This window comes from Heterocephalus glaber, unplaced genomic scaffold (genome assembly GCF_053883595.1).
Source record: "Heterocephalus glaber isolate CG9 unplaced genomic scaffold, H.glaber_assembly_v1.0 deba00000281, whole genome shotgun sequence".
Lineage (NCBI taxonomy): Eukaryota > Metazoa > Chordata > Mammalia > Rodentia > Bathyergidae > Heterocephalus > Heterocephalus glaber.
In genome coordinates, this window is record NW_028258139.1 from 4,614,400 (window position 1) to 4,635,471 (window position 21,072).

The window sequence follows — 21,072 nt, forward strand, 5'->3', positions numbered from 1 at the left end:
TCCTTGTTAGTTGTTACTTCTCTTTAATTACTTATAGTCTCAATATATCTCATTTTTCCATCTTTGTTTTTTCTTTATGTTAAGTACCTGTCAAAATTCTTAAAAATAAATAAATCAAGGAAGTGGATATTGAACAGCAATGAGAGCCCTCTACACTTTATAAGAAAGGGTAAAACTTAGAATGCTGACAATATAACTTGCTGGTAAAGAAACAGAGCAAAAAGAACTAACATTCATTGCTGATAGGAGTAGGAAATGGCATAGCCATTTTAAACAACAGTTTTGCAGTTTCTTATAAAATTTAACACACCCCTGCCAGATGAGTTAATGCACATCTGTAATCCCATACTCCTAAAGATTGAGACAGGAGCCCATGTTCGAGCCCAACCTGGGCAACTCAGTGACTTAGCAAGATGATGTCTCAAAAGAGAGAGAGAAAGAAAAAAAAAAGATCTGGGGATTTAGCTAGTGCAAATCCCCAGCACCACAAACAAAGCAAGCAAATAATAACCTCATCCCACACCTACTGATGCCCAGCAATTGTACTCAATAAGTATTTACCCAAATAAGTAAAAAACTTACATTTATTCAAAAGTCAACTCTTGCATTCCCTTGAATCCAAGGAGATTTATATTGTGGCATTTTACTTAAATGGAAACAGTTTTCTTTCTTCTCTCTACATTTCTCCACATTTCATTTCCAATGTAATGGAAGTTTTAATTATATGATTTTTATGTTAGTTCTCTTTCCCTGCTTAGCATTTCAGTTGAATGTTTCTACTTAAAAAGTGAGACAGAGGGGCTTCAGAAAATCAACAAAATGTTTGATTGATAGTTGACCTTTAGAATGTATGGGGCTTAAGGAACACTTTATATCTCATGCCTAGAAAACTCTAAAGCTGCTTGGAGCTGCCCATGATGAAAGACAAGTGGACTCCAGATGAAGGTATTTATAGAATATTTGTAGGCACACTGAAAGGGAACAGAATTTTCATTCTTTTGGAAGAAAAAACAATAAGGCTTTCTTAGGAGAAGTGATCACAAAATAATTTGGAGGGAATAAACCATGTTGAATAAAAATATATAAAGTACGTAATATATTATGACCAAATGCACTTACCCCAGCAATGCACAAGGATGGCTCAATATTGGAAACAGAGTATAATCTAATGCAAGTCATATAATCCTTTGAACAATGCAGAAACAGCCTGTGTTGACATTCATTATCTATTCATCCTCACAAATAGGGAATAAAGGGGAAGTTGCTTAATCTGCTTAAGGTGATTTACCAAAAACTCGTGGCTAACAATTACTTAATAGTAGCAGATAAAATTAAGGCAAGGATGTTTACTTTGAACAATGCTCTTTAATGTGAAACTGCAGCTTGGAACTTTTGCAATGTGGAGGAAGATACAATTAAAACAGACTAGCAAAGAAGAGAGGCAATTAGACTCCATTGAATATGACATGATTGTCTATACAGAATATTTAAAAAGAATATACAAAAAGGGAATTAAAATTAATAAATGACTTTACCCAGGTTTCAAGATACACAATAAACCATATTTTATATATAAACGAAGAACCATTATCAAATGAACTGCAAAAATTACTATCTAGACTAGCACAGATTACACAGAATCTAACAGAATATGTGCACATTTATAGAATAAAAACTCAAAACACAGGTGAAAGCAATGAGACAAGACCTAAATAAGGGTGGGAAATATGCTGTGTTCATGGATCGGAACACTTAGGATTATTAAGATGTCAAATCTCTCTACACTTATCTGTACATCCACATAATTATAATTTAAGATCAAATAAATATTTTTTGAATTTGGTCAGCTGATTATAAAGTTTATATTGAAAATGAAAGAAACTAAAATAATCAAAATGATTTTGAAAATGAGATAAAAAATAGAGGACTAATATTTGGAGTAACAATAACATTTCTTGAACAGAATAGAGCATTTGAGAAAACTTAGACATACAGATTAACAGAAAAGATAGTAGAAATATAAATCCACATATATATAGTCCACTAAATTTTTGACAAAGATACAAAGGCAATTCAATAGTAAGACAGTTCTAACAAATGTTGGGGGTACAATTAGATATCTATTTAAAAAAAACTAAACATTTCACTCTTTATAAAATTAAAGTTGCTAACAAACCTGTATGTAGAAACTATAGCCTAAAATTATGAAATTTCTAGAAATGAATATAAAAGAATATCTTTGTGCTCTGTGGTTGAGAAAAGATTTATAACATAAAAAATGTTGTTTGCTGTCAAGAAAGGATCAACAAAGAAAAACTATGGGTTATATATATAGTGTCAACTTAAGACCAGCTTGAAAGATGCTTTTTTTGTTTTGGTTTGGTTTTTTTTGGTACCGGGGACGGAACTCAGATCCTTCCGCTTGCAAGGCAGGCGCCGGAGCTACTGAGCTAAATCTGCGGCCCTTGAAAGATGCTTTTAAGGGACTGAAACAATAAGGTTAATACTGGCAGAAAATATTTAAAAACTGTCTCTTTTATAAAGGACTTAGGAAATTTCTTTATAACTCAAAAGTATATGATATTTATTTGAAGATACATTTCACTAAAAAACATATGACACATAAGCATAGAGAAGAGGTTCCAATTTATGGGTCATTACAGAGCCGTGAGTTTAACCTGCGGTAGGATATCTGTATCCACACAATTATTCCAACATTAAGAACAATGGCAAAACCAGGTGGTGACTGAGATCTGAGGTGACTCACACTCTCACATTTTGCAGCAAGAGCGTTGTGAGAAAGTAAAATAGTACAGCTACTTTACAAAGTAGCTATTATGTTTCTATCATATGCATTTACCTTAAAACATGTATGACAAAACATAGCAATCCCATTCCTAGGAATTTAGTGTTGAAAATGAAAATTTATGTTCACAAAAGAGCCTATATGTTAAGGTTAATGGTGACATTATTGTAGTCATCCAAAATCGGAAGCCCTCAAGCATCCTTCAGTCAGGGAAAGCGTGGCCATATGCAGTACAATCAAAGTGGGACAGACTACTGATGTACAAAGAGAATGGATGGACCTCAAAGGCCTTCCACTAAATAAAAGAAGCCAACCTCCAAAAGTGATATATTTCACCAATTAAATTTGAAAAGAGGAAGCTAGTGAGACAAAAAGCAGATCAGTTATTGGCAAGGGTTGATAGAAGGGACCGTGTTGGTTACAGAGGAACACTGGGTTATTTATTGGTGTAACTAAATTGTTGTACCTTAAACTTGTTAGTGGCATACAATCATTTTCATTTAGCAAAATGCACAGACTGACATTGTGAAATGAATGATTTTTTTGTATAACATTTAACTTAAAATTATAAAACATACTTGAGAACATAACCAATGACCTTTAAAAAATATATGGATCGCTCCAGCGTTGGAGATTAAAGTTGTGCCTGCCTAGTTATTTACTTTGTGCGGTGAGTCACAAACTTTCAGGGAAAGACCTGTGGGCGGGCCCTGATGGCTTTGCTCCCCCTCATTGGTCCTTCTCTCAGACTCCGCCTCCCAGAAGAAGCCAATTGTATCATTAGTTGTGGTTTAAACCGCTAGTGTGGCGTCACTGTTGGCTGCGTCTTGGTACAGGATGGCTACTCTGATCTTTGTCGATAAGGAAAACGGAGAACCAGTCGCCCCTGTGGCCCCTAAGGATGGGCTGAAGCTGGAGTCTGGGGCTGCAGTCAAAGCCTTAGATGGGAGATCTCGGGTTTCAATGTCGCAAGTTGGCAAACTGTTCAATGCTCCGCCAGCCTTACCAAAAACTGCCAGAAAGGCTTTGGGAACTGTCAACAGAGCTACGGAAAAATCAGTAAAGAGCAATGGACCCCTCAAACAAAACCCAAACCTCTCTGCCAAAAAGAGGACTGAGAAGACCATCAAAGTGCAAAGCTCTGTTCCTGCCTCTGACGACACCTTTCCAGAAATTGAGAAATTCTTTCCCTTCAATCCTCTAGATTTCGAGAGCGTCTGTCTGCCGGAGCAAGACCAGATCGCACAGCCGCCCTTGAGCGGAGTGCCTCTCACGGTGCTCGAGGAGGAGAGAGGGCTGGAGAGGCTGCCCCAGCTGGGCCCCCTTCACCCCTGAAGATGCCCTCCCCGTGGGGAGCTGATCTGCTGCATTCTCCCTCCTCCAAGCATTCTTTCCGTCCTGGACGGTGAATGCCACCTGCTTGTTATGACATGGATATTTAAATTTCTTAGTGCTTTATAGTTTCTGTGTGTTTATATAAATAATGCATTCTGTATTTTAAAAAAATATGGATAATTCTGCCTTTTGTTAGCACTCAATTATCTTTCCAATGGTATACATTCTGTGGATCAAGTCTTTCATACTCCTCACTCAATTTCAATGATACCTGAATTTTACTAAACTTGTCAATATACTTCCTCCAAATATTTATTCTATATTATATTTCTATTGGAGTGTTTTATTTTTATTTATTTATTCTTATTTTTGTTGTGTTGGAGATCGAACACAGGGCCTGTGCATGCTAGACAATCACTCTTCTGCTGAGGTACTTCCCCAACTCAAGGGCTTTTATAAAAGCTTTAAATTCATCTACTTATATTTATATAAACAAATACATGTACAATATAATATTTGTCAAAATGAGTTGTGTTAAATTAGTTGGTGGTGAAATTTAATGTATCTCTTAATTTTTCTTTGTGTTCTTTTTAAGTATTTAAATTACCCATGATGAACATTCACTTTTTATTAAATGGAATTTTTTTCCAAACCAAAAGCTGAAACAAAACTGAGCTAAAGTAAAAAGTAAAAATTTAGTAACAAGAATAACATAAATATCAGGATTGTTCTATAATTATTTCTATCAGCACTCATCTTTGTGACACAATGATTATCTGAAAGACAATTGTGGTATTGTAGGACACAGGGTGATGAACTATTTCTCAATTACTAATGACAAGGTAATGATATCCTCTCTGCCAATCCCCCAATATAGACTCACGAGGCCATTATAAAGATTTCAAAGTTCTCATGCTTCCAAAAGTTGTGACTCTTAGCCTGCTTAAGTAATTTTGCAAGTAGCATCTTTCTCTAATCTTTGGGGCCTTTTAAAGATCAGATATCAAAGCATCACAAATATTGATGAACCAGAACAGATTACATTCCAAAAGGTTTGCACTCCAGGGTAGACAGGTCATACCTCTCCTTTTTATTGTATTTAAATCTCTCAAGATCATATTTTAAACATACATATGGTTTAGAAATCAAATTCAAATAAATGAAAACACAGAAAATTAGTAAAAAGAATTTGCTTTATTTTCCAGTATGCTTCATTAAAAAAGGTACATTTATATTAGTAGTACATTAATGAACTAAAGGAATGAAGTGACAAATGTTTGTCACAGATATTAATTTACATTTTACAAACATCCACCAAAACAATTAAAAATGAAATAAATATATTTACATTTCATATTTCTAGTATTTTCATTTCATTTTAATATGTATAAAATATATAACATTTATAATATTTTATTTATCTTAAAAACTAAATTATGTGCAAAGAAGTGGTATTATGACCTTAAAGTATTAACTAATAATAATAAATCATAAATAACTTTAGAGGTATGAATAAAGCAATTCCTTAAGGAGAGCTCATGAATATAGCAGTATTAATAGTAGCAAAATGCTTGTTATTAATATTGGAAAGTTTACACTTACTGGTAAGTGTTATGCACAAGACTGCCCTTGTGCTTTTAAAGCTTCTCCACACTGCTGATTTCAAGCAGTAATTCTAAATCATTGTTAGGATTATTACTTTTTACCAGTAATAAATCAAAGTTCTACTAATCAGCCTTCAACATAGACAAAGTTTATTAAACTTTGTCACTGTAAATGAGGAAAATGTGACTCTATAAACTAATGCATCCAAAGGAAGATTTCTCTGCTTTCATAAAAAATACTCTCTGCTTGCTAACATGGAGTTGCCATCTCTTTTCAATTAATTGCTGTTCTCTTGCTGAATGACAGTTTTATGAGTGAAGGTTTCAAAACAATAAGATGATACATGCTTGAAATATGGACAAGCAATGACTAGCTGATTATTCTCCCTTTAAAAATAAGGTTGGGTGGTAAGTGTTGGAATATATATTACACATATGTTATCTATTATAATCTTGAAATAAATATTTGTTACAATGTAACAAATTAAAAGTACTCCTGCTTTTATATACTTCAGTTTAAATGATTTGTTATTCTTTACCAGGTAAAAGGCATTGTTGTATTAGAAGTTTTCAAATAATTTTGAACTTCCTTCTCTGACTGAGATACCTACAATATTCCTCTTAAATTTTCAGTATGTATACTGTAATGAACCCTGTAGTGAACATGCACATATGCATATTTATACCAAGGCACTGAAGGGGTGATCACATAATTAAGCATTCTCTTGTTAAAATGTGATTAATGGAGAAACTAGGATTTGATGAATAAATCTCATGAATCTAAACCCAAATTACATGAGAAAGAAATTTATGATTACTTTTCTTAATTTTCTCATTCAAGTACTCCAAATTAAAACAAATACAATGGTTATTCATCACACTGTTAAGAAACTATTAAATACTAATTGCGAAACTGATGAAAATCAGAATAATACTTTCCTAATTGGTGGGAGTAAATAGCAATTTAGGTTGATTTTATATCAGTAGAATCAATAATAATAATATTAAAAATAATGGTATTGTCAAGTTTTTAATGATTTAAAACTAATGATCTGCAAATTTAATTTAAATTGTGTTAAGTGCTTGTATGTGATACATTTTAATATAATTTATAAGCATTTTATTATATTTATACACACATATATGCATGTATGTGTGCATGTTGGACAGGAGGCAAATATTAACATATATACCATTGTACACGTTTGCTGCCATCATATATGTTAACATAGATTAAATTTCAATAATGCAAAAATGATTTAATTAAATTACTTTTGTACTTTAAAATAGGACTTTTATAAAATTTGGCATTAATTTTTAATCATTCTATATCATTTAAGTAAAGTTAGCATTAATTTTATTTATTATTTATTTTCGTTTTAGACAACTAGCCCATTTCTTACAGCCTCCATACAAAGAGCAACACCCTGTAGCCATACCCATAGCATCCTGAAGTGGGGTGCACTGAGATTCAACCCTAGTTGGTAGCAAGGTTCCATATTCAACCACCCACACTGCTTAGAAGCCTGTGTTAGATGTCCAGGACACTCTCTCTCTCTCTCTCTCTCTCTCTCTCTCTCTCTCTCTCTCTTTCTCCTATTTCTACATAAATTCAGAAGAGAACTATAAAGTCAGATTTTTGCCAGGCTTTATATTTTACTGTGTCTATTGAGGTTGGTCAATATAGTGAGCAATAAATCCAGGGTGGTTTCCTAGTTATCAATTTAGTTTTATAATCAGAGTAAATTATATTAAAGCTCTTTATTATTTAATTTGACACAGAGTTTTTCACAAGTATCTTGGATCCAACTTAATAGTTTCCCAGGTCCAATTACAAACTTCCAGTCTTTATTTTCATTTCATGTTTTTAAGAATTAATATAATGCAAAATAAATTAATAATTTGTAGTGATTGTGAAAAAATCCTGACACTGATATTTTAAATTTAATTTATAATTATCCTTTGAGTCATTTTATTTCCATCTTGAATGATTATTCTCTTGTTTAAAAAAGAAAATTGAACAATTTTTATTAGAATTTTCTCATCTTTACAAGAAAATATGTAGTGTTTTGTTTAGTTGGAAATCTTTGTGTCAATTTTAAAAAGTTAATTTTTATGTTTTAATAAGGAGCTAGTTGTTTAAAAGCAGATGTCAATCAAGCTTTAGTGATGAAGAATTTTATCCACTTCATACAATAAATTATATAATACCTTGTCTCCTAGTTGTATATGCACACCTCTACGACTTTCAACTTTGTAATCTTTCCATATTTACAATCTAAAAATAAAATACCTAGGTTGGCGTTAATCACTTTTCATGATATGGTAAGATACAGCTTTTAATTTTTATTTTCAAATCTTACCATATCTTCTAATAAAATATCACTCAAAACTGTTATTTCACTATCAATTAGCTTTGAGACTACTTTGTAAGGGAATCTCAGTTCATTAGTTAGTAGAGATAGGGTTACAAAACTATTTCTTATAACGATATTTGTTGATGTTATTTTCTCTATAAAAGTTTTTTAGAGTCACTGAAAATCTATGAAACTTTAATTTGATAATAAATTTCATTGGCAAAATATAAATCTGTTTAAAATGAAGGAAGGAACAAGAGATCCATGAATGGTTCCACCATTCGTAAGTAACACATTATTGGGGTGTTTGGTTGACACTGGCAGTTAGGAAAATATTTTAGTAACAGTGAACAAAAAGAAAAGTAGTCCAGTTTATACTGTGTCTGTCATAGGGCAGAATGATTATTTTTATGCGTTCCTAAGAATATTTTACAATCAGATAGGCAACATTAGAAAGCAGGTGCAGAACAGTGGAATGAGAATACAAGGAAAATTTTACATCAGCAAATTAAAGTGTTTCCTTTTTGATGAAGTTTTTTTTGCATGCTCCTTGCTGTCATTTTTTCTTCTTCTCTCTTTACACTGGTGATACAATCAATGATAGGGCATTAGTTCATGTCCTGGCCCAATATGTATCTGTCATACAAAATAATCTAAAATACAGAAATAACCATTTGATTGGCATTTTTATTTATAGGTAGCTTACAATTTTTATATTATTTACACAATTCTTCATCTCATTCATTTTGTCTCCATGTTTGGTGAAAGCAGTGTATAGGTACTAATCAACCAGATGAGAACAGGGTCGTCTACCCACTCAGAATAATTTACAGATGCTTTCTGCATTGGAAATGTGTCTAAGATGCCTCGTGATATTTTTCTGCTGAAATTTCAATCCAACTCCACTGGTGACTTATTATTGTGGCTTCTCAGGGTGTAAGAGAACTAATATGTTTATTCTGTTTATCTTGTCATGGTTAAGTGTCACTAAAGAACTCAGGATATCAAGTCGTATACTTTGCTTTGCTTGTGGTAGCAGAGCTGGCTGCAGCAGAAGCAGTGGCCTGATTGCCTAAGAAGAGAGGGTCCAAACAGGCCACTTTGGCAGCGAAGAATGAATGAATGCAGTGAAGAACAGCAAATAAATTTGAAAATTCCAGCTCCTGAAAGGAAAGGAGAAATAGGTGTGATAAAAATAAAAATCAATTTTTAAACAAAATTAATGACTAGTCATTCACAAACATATAATTATTAACTATATAATTATCTAGAACCCATGCTATCTAATGCATGAATACTAATTTCTAATATAGGTATTTTTCTTCTGTATGTAAATGTCCCGTGCAGATTTACTTCAAAAGATGGTGGGGAGGAGACAGAAGAACTAAGTAAACTATTGGTCATGAAAACTATTTCAGGGCTGATAAATACTGCATAGAAATTTATTCTGTGAGGTTGAATTTTATTCTAGCTAGTGTACAAGTTAAAAGAATCTTGAAAGTGCCTTAAAACATACTTTTGTCTCTTTATGCATATTTCAAACGATGAACAGAGGTTAGAATAATTTTTTAAAAACCTTACTGTTCTATAGAATAAGTCATTATTTGCCATGGGAAATTGAATATCAAATATTGAATCCAAACATGTTATGACACTAGGAGTTTAGGAACTAAATGGCTTACAAAAAATAATTCATGCATTAATTATACTTGTTGTACTTACTTGTTTAATGATATATATATATATATATGACATATTTACAAAATAAAATAAAAATTAACTAGAGTCCACTAATTCTTATGGATTCTTAAAACTATGTTTCCCATTTAGATGCATAAGCAAATTTTGTATATTGCAAAAAATAGAAAAAATGTCTTTCAAAACATAAATACTGTCAAAATAGTTATCAAATCTCAGGATTTTTATAAAAAGAAGTACTACTCAGTCATAAAGAATGAGAAACTAGAGGCATTTATAGCTAAATGGATGCATATTGAAGCCATCCTCTTGAGTGAAATAAATAGGACACAAGTGTAAATACCAAATATTTTCTCTGGTGTGAGAAACTGAAAGTGTAATTAAGGATGCACACGGATGAAATGGCCTAATAACATATTTCTCAGATTGTGTGCCCATTGCGTGTAATATGACTGTATCGAAATTTAAATTAGGGAGAAGTTTGGCTTATGTGGAGTATGCTAGCTAACTGGAGCTTTTTTTTCCAGACTACTATTTGTTCAATGTTGGTTTTGGGGATCTTTCTGAAACAAATCACATCCTCTGGTGTCTTGTTGGTACTTGAGATGGTTTTTTTTCAGTTATATGGAAAAATGTTTAAGTGCTTTTCAGTTTTGTTTTGGTTGAGTTCTACTGTATTTGAATATTATTGTAGTTTTCTTTCCCGTGCTTTGTTCTTCTTTGAATGGTTTGAATTTCTGTATGTGTGTGTGTTTCATAACAAAGTTATTTTTAAATAAAAAAAAAGAATGGACTAATATGCTGATGTACTTAATGAAGTTAGTATGTGAACCTTATTACAGTGAGGATAACTAATGGCTAATCAACTATGAAATTACTGATAAACATGTTGCATAATGTATCATTACATATTTGTAATAAAAGATGCAAATTACAATTTATTTGCACTCTACTTTTACTATTTGCAATTTATAGTATGTGGCAGTGAAAAATAATACAGAATATCTAATCAATTTGACATATTATAATATCTGTTAGGTATCAAAGAATTATTTAAATAAAATAATTCTTCCTATTAATATTTTCTTCAGCTATAACCTAGGAGCAAGATGGAGTGTAATATATATGTATAGGCCTGTGCAATGTAGAAGACAAAGCTCTGCTGTCTCAATAGTTACATTTAAATCTTCAGTATTTCATAGTCAATCTCTAACGGCAAATATTCCCTAAAATGCTTCCACCAAACGTGTTTTTAGTAACTTCATCATGATTATTTTAAGAGCTTTATTTTCAGCAATCTACCTTAGGAGCACTTCCAATGTGTTACTGTAAGCTAGGATGTTTCCTCTTGCCTGAACTCACCCTGAAAATCCTCCATTCACTCTGTCATTCTTCGTGCAGCAAGATTAATTCTCATGCAGATATTGAATACTTTGTGTTAACCCATTTTAATTCCACCTGATATGAAAAAGGTTGGAAAGTGTTGGAAAATGTATGACTTTCCTGTGTGTCACTAAAAAATAAAACAACAACAGAAACATGCAATTCATTCTAGGTGAGAATGAAAATAGTGTTGAATGTTCCAAATGGTCAAAAATTATGTGAAAAATTCTATTGCTTGCTGGCCTTCATGGTTTACTATGATTTATCAGCTGTTTTTCATATTATTGATCCTTTATGAGTTTTCCCTGGTTTTCAAGATTCTGTTTCAGGATTTTAACAGTTTAACCATAATGTTTAAAGAAGTCTATTTTCATTTATCCCATGGGGAGGTCATCAAATTTGTAGGTTAATGTTTTCATTGAATTTGAGAAATTTTCAGTCATTATTTCTTCAAATATTCTTTCTATTCCTTTCTTCTCCTGCTCTCCTGATATTTCCATTACGTGTATGATGGTACATTTGGTGGTGTTACACATGTTTCAGAGACTCCATTAATTTTTCTTCATTCATTTATTATTTCTTTGGCTAATCTTAGTGGCTCTATGAAAATAAACTAAATTCTTCAAATTCTCTTATTCTTTCTTAACAAACTCAAATTTGTTGCTCAATTTTTCTATGAATTTTTAAAAATTTCAGTTTTCCCCCTTGCAAGTGCAGAGTTTCATTTGATTTTCAATATTATTTTTATATCTCCATCAATTTCTCTATTTACTAAGACGTGTTAATTCTTTGAGCATGACTTCCATCAGTCCTTTGAATGTATTTATAATAGATCATTCTAGCAATTTTTGTTAGTAATTTTCCTGAAGTAATTTTATATTGTGTTTCTTCTTGAGGAAACCACAAAAGCCTCTGCTTCTTAACTTAGTATTCACCTGAAGATTTGAAAAGTATTTCTGTAAATAAGTTGCAGCAAAGTCTTCTAAATTTCTCATGGAGTTCTGTGTGTTTTGTGACACTCCTCCAATGCTCTGGCAATTTGCAACTCTAACCACAGAGTATTAAGGTGGGCATATCTAGTACCTGAGAGATTAGGTTATTCTTTCTGTTCATGCACACAGTTGAGTATATTCATTAAGTCCTTCTAGGATTTGGCAATGCATTGAATGTTTTCAAAGTTCTTCACGAACTTCTCATTCCTTAAATCTTTTTTATTTATGCACTAGTTTTCTGTTTCCCACAACTAGCATTGCCAACAGAGGCAGCTGTAAACTGTAAAATTTACTGTTGGTTATTTTCATTAATTACCTTGGATTAGGGCTTTTTCTGATGAGAATGATATGTACCAGGTCAAATAATGACTGGTATTCCAAAGAGATTTATCCAGGGATCCCTTCAACAGGTCAAATAATTGTGATTTTCTTGAGATAAGGCTTTCTCGAGAGCTGAAGTCCAGTCTACATCACTCAAAGAGTTTTAAGTGCTTGATTTCAATTTCAGAACTACCATGATTTCTAGGATGTATGTTTTTAAGCTATGGGAGAACTCTGGAGAGGGTAATAAGACACGTTAAAATGCTACAAAATTTTTTTCTTACTGAAATTATATTGTTTGGTTTTTTTTGTTTGTTTGTTTTTGGTACTGGGGATCAAACTCTGGTCCTTGCACTTGCACAGCAGGTGGCAAAACCACTGAGCTAAATCCCCAGCCCTATTGTTTTGTTTTTAAATAAATGCTTTATAGTTGCTTAAAACATTTAATTTCCAGAAATCTGTAAAAATGATTCTAATATTTTACTGTTTCTCATTGCTTCTTCAGAAGAACAGAACTTCAGAAGTTTTTCTGTGCCCTTTCTGAAGCTGAGCTCACATTTATTTTTGATTTCTTAAAAAGCCTTAAGTTATGATGATTTGCAAAATACATGTAATCAATAAATATAAATTAATTTACATTCTATTGTTTATGAAAATAGACTAGATTCCCATCTACTGTTTGAGCCTTCCTTTACATTATAGGTTCCCAAGTAGCCGGTGCCTCTCTGTGGTTCAGATTATTGGTTTACTATTTATTTTAGCTCCTGACTTCCCTTACTGGGACTGATAATAAAAATAGAAACTCATTAAATTGCTAATATGTACTAAATTCTTTGCTTTCAAAGTCTTTTTAATACTTGTAGGACCTTGATAAAATAGAATCATGTTTAATAAGGTCTCGCTTCATTTCTTTTAAATTAATGTAAAGAAAATGGAGGTTGGTATCTCTTAATATCATGTTACTTAATTATTCTCATATTAAAATAGGAATATGTCTGCCAATGTTTCAATCTCTAAGGCCATAAATTCAAAAGAGGTATGACTAGTGTAGTTAAGAAATTCTCTAGGGAACTGAGAGACCTAAATTTAAACAGTTAATCTTAACGTATTATGCAATGAATCTAGACAGAGAATACACTTTCATATAAGTGTATTGTATTTTTTAAATTAACCACATACCTAATTTCAGGTTGAAATTCTATTCAGTTTTTCATTTTTAAATGTTTCATAATTATTGCAATTTTTAGTAGCATTTCATGTAAAGAGAAAATAATATAGCACTTGATTACTGTGCTCTATATTCTGCTACTTTACCTCCTTGGAATGTGCTTTTGAGTGTGTCTTCAATCTTATAATTCTAATTTTTCAAAATTTTATTATTGTTTCAGTTACATAAAAATTTAGTTATATTTATTCTGTACCTAAATGAGGACATTTGACAAAAAAGAAAAAAAAGGTTCCTACCATGAATATATTCCTCCCAATAACTACTAATTCTGGAGGCAGTTAATATATTTAAATGATGACAATGCAAGTTTTATAGCCTAGCATGAAAAAGAATGTTCTGAACTCTTGATATAAATAGGAAAATAAATTCAGTATCCCTGAATGGTGAAATACAAGGAGTAAATAAAATCTCAGTGATAAAATAAAACAGTTTAGAGTCTCTAAAAATTCTCAAGAGTTTAAAATTTCTTCTAAGATTGAGGCATTGTCCTGTCCAGATATCTCTTTATCATATATCCCTGGTGTTAATATAGCTGATAGTTTGAAATGAAATTTCATATACACAAAACTGATACATAGCTATGTTACACACCTACACACAAAGTGGACTCCAGGATTGTGGTCCTAATTTATTCCCACCGACTTCAGTTCTTTCACAGTATGCAGCACCATCAAACAGTGACTTGTGCAGGTCCTGTATTACTAAGTAGTTGTCTCTGCCCTGTCATCCTTTCTCTTCTCTACAGTTTAAACAGCTGGGGCTTTGTAAATCTTTCAGGAAGAAAATGAGTATCTCAGAGGTTTAGAAAAACTTTTGTTTCTGGAAACTGTGAACAGTAAAGAGGACAAGGAGCTGATCTGCCATTTTTGATGCAGAGAGAGATAAACCCTTGATACCAAATAACCTATCAAGCTTTGTAAATATTAAACTTTCTCATTTCTAGAACCCAAAGGGTCAAACAGGGGTTCATTTGGATTACTAGTCATCCTCTTCTAAAATATAACTTCAACACATTATGAATTCTTTAGTAAAGTTCTTTAACACATTTATTAAGCATCCAAACTGTTCCATCCAGTGTGTTTTAAATTCATTCTTATGTTGAAGTTACTGAACAGTCATTCTCTAGTGCAACCCTTTAAGGTAAACATTTTTACCCACAAGTTATAATGAGGAAATTAAAATTTATAGAGATTATCCAGAAAGTAGTATTACTGGGAGTGAAACCTTAGTTTCTGACTTAAATCTAATACTTTATATATTTGGAAAAGCCCTCTTAAGGTAGCTTAAAATTGCTGGAACTCTGTGACTGGGGAAAGAGAAAGATATGGAGGGAAGCCCACAATAACTAACTCTATTTTCAAATGGTTCCAATTCTATATTGTTACAATAAATAGAAAAGCAATTTTCTTTTCCTTCTTTTATTGTACTGTGCAAAGAACACTATTCTGGCATCCAGAGCTCAAATCCAGTAGTTTAGGATTAATATGCTCTGTTCATTAGGTTAAGAAATATTTTAACAGCATTTCCATGGGTGTGAGGGCACTGTTGTGAATTTGCATGTAAAAGCTTCACCAATGCTTTCAGAATACAGCTTGTTTAGAAATCAGAAAAATTTTCTGGTCATATATCAAATTATAATTTTAGAACAAAAACATGTACATAAATAAGAGCATATGCTCTAAGAACTAGTAAATAAATATATATTTACTTAAAATATTTAGTTAGGAACAACTGTGAAAATATAATTCTAGATGTATTACTCTCTATATGAACACCATATATGAACCATCACATAGTGTATACATCACATATATGTAAAATTCTTTTTTTTTCCCCATTAAGTTTATTGGTACATTTTCAGTATAAAATACAGTTACATTCATCACTGGGATCTTGTACCTTTACATGAGTCTCTTGGTTCTTATTTTTTTTCCCTTTCCTTGCCCTCCTTTCACCCCCTCCACCCTTCCCTATTTGCAAAAACCTTGTTTCCATTTTTTCCTCTTCTCATATTTTTTCCTTTCCCTTTTTTCCCTTCCCCTACCCCTCCCAATTCCCCTGCTCTTTTAGACCTTGTCTTCCTGTTACACAATATCAGTTATACATTTTTTAAATTACAATATTAAGATCTAGGAGACATTACCACAGATTTTACAGAATTTAAAAGGATACAGAAAGCATATTACAAAATCTTTTTTGAAATAAATTTGACAACTTCTAAGAAGTACCTTAGAAGACAAATTAATGAAACTAACTCTGGAGGAAATATAAAATTTGAATAGCACCTATTAAAGAAAGTATATTCCTAGCTTGAAAACCTACCTATATGACAGCAGCAGGCTCATAAACATTTTAACAGATAAATTATATCAAACAATTAAAGCAGAAAAAAGAAGGAACACTTCTCCCCTCATTTTAGGAACTCAACATTGTGCTAATCCTAAAACTGGATAAAGTTAATAGAAGAAAAAGTATGAACATAGATAGAAATTTGTTTAACAAAATTGGAAGTCAGATGTGGCAGGATGTAGAAAGTGGTTTTGTTATAGGGATGGCAGTGTTGGTTCAGCATTGGAAGATCCACCCCTAAAAGTCATCATTTTAACAGAGGGAAGGAAAAAGCCATATGATCCTGTCACTAGTTGGAGAAAAAGTATTGGACTAAATTCTATAGCTGTTCATGGTAAAAGCTATCAGGAGACTAGAAGTAGAACAAAACCTTCTCAACAGATGAAAGACATGTACTCCATACTTCCAGTGAGAACGCTTATATGAATGGAGAAGATACAATGCTTTCTCCTTAAGGTGGGGAACAAGGGCAGATATGCTTACTCTTTATCTGTCCATTAAACTTTGAAACCTAGTCCCCACCAAAATATTCTGGCAATAAAATGACACAACTAGGATAGGATTGGCATGGCAGAAGCAAAATCTTTATATGTAGTTGAAATGATGATCTACAGAGAAAATACTAAGAAATCTCTAGAAGCCCCTAGAACTTATACTTGAATTTAGCAGGATTAGAAAACACAAGGTATATATAAAAATTCAGGTCTGTGTATACTTGCTATAAATGAAGAATTGGATATTGAAATTTAAAAGTTATGTAGGAGTACAAAGGGCCTAGAAAAGTTAAAAACAGAAACAAAAACAAAAACAGTGTTGGAAGATGTTTAGTACCTAATTTTAAGACTTCTTCTAAAGCTACAGTAATCAAGGCAGTGTTGGTGTAAGGAAAGACATATAGATCATTGGAATAAAACAGAGAATCTAGAAATAGAACCACACATATATGGTCCACTGAGTTTTGAAAGATTATTTAACATTAGCATTTTATAGAATATAAATTCAATTCAAGAGCCGAGGAAGAAAAAGTGTTTTCAGCAAACGGCACTAGAACACCTGGTATCCGTACATAAAAAAATAGCCTCAAGCCTTTTTTTCCATACATGAAAATAACTTGAAGGGATTTATGAACCTAAATAAGAAAGCCTAAAAGTATAAAACTTTAAGAAGAAATTATAAGGGAAAATATTTATGAATTCAGGGTAGGCAAGAACTGCCTAGGATACAAAAATATATGTAAAATTCTTTAGTTCCTAATAACAATAAATTAAGCTTTGTGTAGCTTGTCTGAAAACTATAATATTGTTCATGGCTCCTACCAGGAACCATTCCCAGGCTGTACTAAGTCTGTGAAGTTTAATGAGGCTTTGGAAACCTGATGGGAAATGTATTAAGGTTCTGAGTAATGAAGTGAGAATTTATGAGCTTTCTCTTTCAGAGAAAAAAAATATAAAGGAAGCTTTTAACATTAGTCTTATACAACAAAGAACAAAACAAAATTGCTCCAAATCCTATGTAAATGTGCCAAAATTTCTTAAGTATTTGGGGGACTTTGCCACAAAGAATTGAAAACCATTAGTCCTGTAATATTTATAGAAACTCAAGTAATTAATGTCCCCTAAAGAGACCACATTTCCTGTTAAATAAGCTCTGATTATATAACTTATTTGCCTTGGGAATGTATATATGTATTAGTAAATAAGTACATGTTTTATTAAAAGTTATCTCTGTTACCACATAAACCAAGACCCAGTTCCTCAGTTTCAAAAATCACATTTCCTGAGCAATATTTTTTCTTCCTTACTTTTTTAAACTTTGATGAGAAAAAATATTTCTCCAATAATTTATTTACATTGTGTTCTAGTTTCTTATTAAAAGCAATCAGAAGTTCAGAAATGTAGCATGTTGCTATAGTTTGAATATCTCCTGTGAGACACAGGTTGAAATTCTCTCTCTCTTCCACTTCCTGTTCTTTTTCTCAATCTGCTCTGTTTCCTGTGTCCTTATTTCCCCTTCCATAACACTGACACAACAGGATAAAACTCACCATATGTTTATGCTATGTTTCTGGATCATACATTTCTGTTCATTATAAATCATGAAATCTCAGATACAGTATTCTGTTTTGCAACACAACCCAGAGTAAGACACATATAATGAAGGGATTTTAAAGTTCAGTACATTTTAAAATTTATTATACCTCTAGAATTTTTCCAAAATTTGTATACGACTCCTTACTTCTGGAATTCTTAGGTGAATGTATTGGTGATAGATAAGTGAACTTTCTCAATAAGCCTCCATCAAGGTCAACAATTTTTACATTAATGATTAAGAAATGCATATATTCCCTTGCCATCAAGAATTTTGAATGAGTTTGCATGAAAACAAAGTGGCACATACTATTTGTTGCTACTAAAAAAGAACACTTGATCGATCTTCTGCTGAGATATATTCAAAATATAATCATTGATCCCTCCAAAATCAGCCTGAATTTCATAATTGGGTTTTAACTATTCAAATATTTCATGTATAATAGTTTTTTTATTGTTGTTAAATTCTTTTATTGGTACATTGTAGGTATACAACACAATTACATTTCTCATTGGGAATTGTACCTTTACATAATGCATCTTGGTTCTTATTTTTTCCCCATTCCTAGCCCTCCCTTCATGCCCTCCACCCTTCCCTATTTACAAAGACTTTATTTCCACTTTTTCCATTTCTCATCATTTTTCCTTTCCTTCTTTCATTTCCCCTGCTGCTCCCACTACCCCTACCCCTTTGGACTTTTTCTTCCTATTTTACATTATCGATTCTTCATTCTAATCACTGGTACATTTTAGGTATACAATATAAGGACATTCATCATTGGAAATTTGCACCTTTACATAGGCTCGCTTGGTTCTTATTTTTCACCCTTGCCCAGCCCTCCCTTCAACACCTCCAGTCCTCCCTATTTACAAAGATTTTGTTCCTATTTTTCCATTTTCACATATTAATCCCATTCCCTTCTATCCTTCCCCCTAGCCCTCCCACTTCCTTCCCCTTTGACCTTTTTCTTCCTATTTCACATTACCTATTATACATTTAGTCCTTATTTAAACTTTCAGTTTCTCACACCAGAGAAACTATTTAGTATTTACACATGTGTGTCCTACTTATTTCACTTAAGAGCATCGCCTCAATGTGCATCCACTTAGCTATAAATGTCTCAAATTTCTCATTTTTTATGGCTGAGTAGTACTCCATTTTAATTTTAAAAAAAACACATTTTCTTTATCCAGTCTCCAGTTGATGGGCATTTGGGCTGTTTCCAAGTTTTAGCTATGACAAACTGTGCTGCTATGAAAATGGGCACACATGTATCACTGTGGTACGATTCTTTTAATTTTAGGGGGAAGATCTCCAGCATTGGAATAGCAAGGTCAAATGGGACTTCCAGTCCTAGTTCTTTGAGGTATCTCCATACTGATTTCCACAGTGCTTGCACCAGTCTACACTCCCACCAGCAGTGGAGCAGTGTCCCTCTTTCCCCACAGCCCCACCAGCATTTGTTATTGGGCGATTTCATGATAGCAACCATTCTTTCTGGAGTGAGGTGGAATCTCAGTGTTGTTTTCATTTGCATCTCTCAAATGACCAGTGATGTTGAACATTTTTTTCATGGATTTACTAGCTATTTCTACTTCTTTGTCTGAGAAATGTCTGTTCATTTCAGATGCCCATTTTCAGACTGGCTCTTTAAATTTGGGAGGTCTGATCTTTTTAAGTTCTTTATAGATTCGAGATAGTAGACCTTTGTCTGAGGAAGAGGAGGTGAAGATTTTTTCCCACATTGTGGGTTGTCTCTTCACACTGCTGGTGGTTTCTCTTGCTGTGCAGAAGCCTTTTAATAAGAAGAGATCCCACTTGTTGATTGTGCTAGTTCATGGGCAACTGAGGTTTTGTTCATAAAATCTTTTCCTACACCAATGTTTTCAAGGGTTCTACCTAACCTCCATTCCAACTGGTTCAGAGTTTCTATTTTAATATGTAGATCTTTAATCCATTTTTATTTTAGTTTAGTGCATGGGGAGAGATATAGGTCTAGTTTTAATCTTTGGCAAGTTGAAGCCTAATTTTTCCCACACCATTTATTAAAGAGGCTATCTTTCCTCCATTGAGGGTGTTTGGCTTCTTTATCGAAGATGAGATGGCTGAGAGTGTCTGGAGTTGTTTATGCATCTTCTATTCTGTTCCACTGGTCCTCAGGTCTGTTTCTTTGCCAGTACCATGCTGTTTTTATGACAGTGGCTTTGTAGTATAGTTGCCAGTTGGGGATTATGATACCCCCTGCCATGTCTCTGTTACCTAGAATTGCTCTTGATATTCTAGGTCTCTTCTTGTTCCAAATAAATTTTTGGATTCTTTTCTCAAGGTCCATGAAGTATGCTGCTGGGATCTCAATTGGAATTGCATTAAATCTAGATAGCAGTTTTGGAAATATGGCCATTTTCACTATATTAATCCTTCCTACCCAGGAGCAGGGGATGTCTGTCCATTTTCTGATATCATCTTCAATCTCTCTTTTCAGAATGCCATAGTTTTCAGAGAAGAGGTCTTTGATTTCTTTTGTTAGGTTGATTCCTAGGTATTTCAGTTTTTTGGTTGCTATTGTGAAAGGAATTATTTGCCCTATTTCTCTCTCAGTGAGTCTGTCATTTCTGTAAAGGAAAGCTATTGATTTTTGTCTGTTGACCTTGTTACCAGCTACTTGACTGAATTTGGTTATTAAGTCTAGAAGCTTTTTGGTGGAGTTCTTGGGAACAATCCAAGAGGAAGAGATGACAATCATAAATATCTATGCACCAAACACTAGTGCACCCAACTACATAAAACAAATACTAACAGACATGAAAAGTCATATATGCACTAATACAATTGTAGTAGGGGACCTCAACTCCCCACTGTCACAAATAGATAAATCAACTAGACAAAAAATAAGTAATGAAGTACTAGAACT

General features: G+C 32.8%; 1 protein-coding gene and 1 pseudogene across 12 annotated transcripts in view; one reads left to right on the forward strand and one right to left on the reverse strand.

The window, feature by feature from the left end:
- The first annotated feature begins 3,610 nt into the window (after window positions 1–3,610).
- LOC101697677 (securin pseudogene) lies at window positions 3,611–5,286 on the forward strand (annotated as a pseudogene).
- Window positions 5,287–5,316: 30 nt separating this feature from the next.
- Window positions 5,317–21,072, reverse strand: part of Sntg1 (syntrophin gamma 1) — an 835,631-nt gene continuing 819,875 nt past the window's right edge. For all 12 annotated transcript variants that reach the window (XM_021248956.2, XM_087185779.1, XM_087185795.1 and 9 more), the window contains one exon: window positions 5,317–9,265. In XM_021248956.2, the coding sequence (XP_021104615.1) occupies window positions 9,107–9,265 (159 nt within the window). In that variant the 3' untranslated portion in view covers window positions 5,317–9,106. The remainder of the gene's footprint in view (window positions 9,266–21,072) is intronic.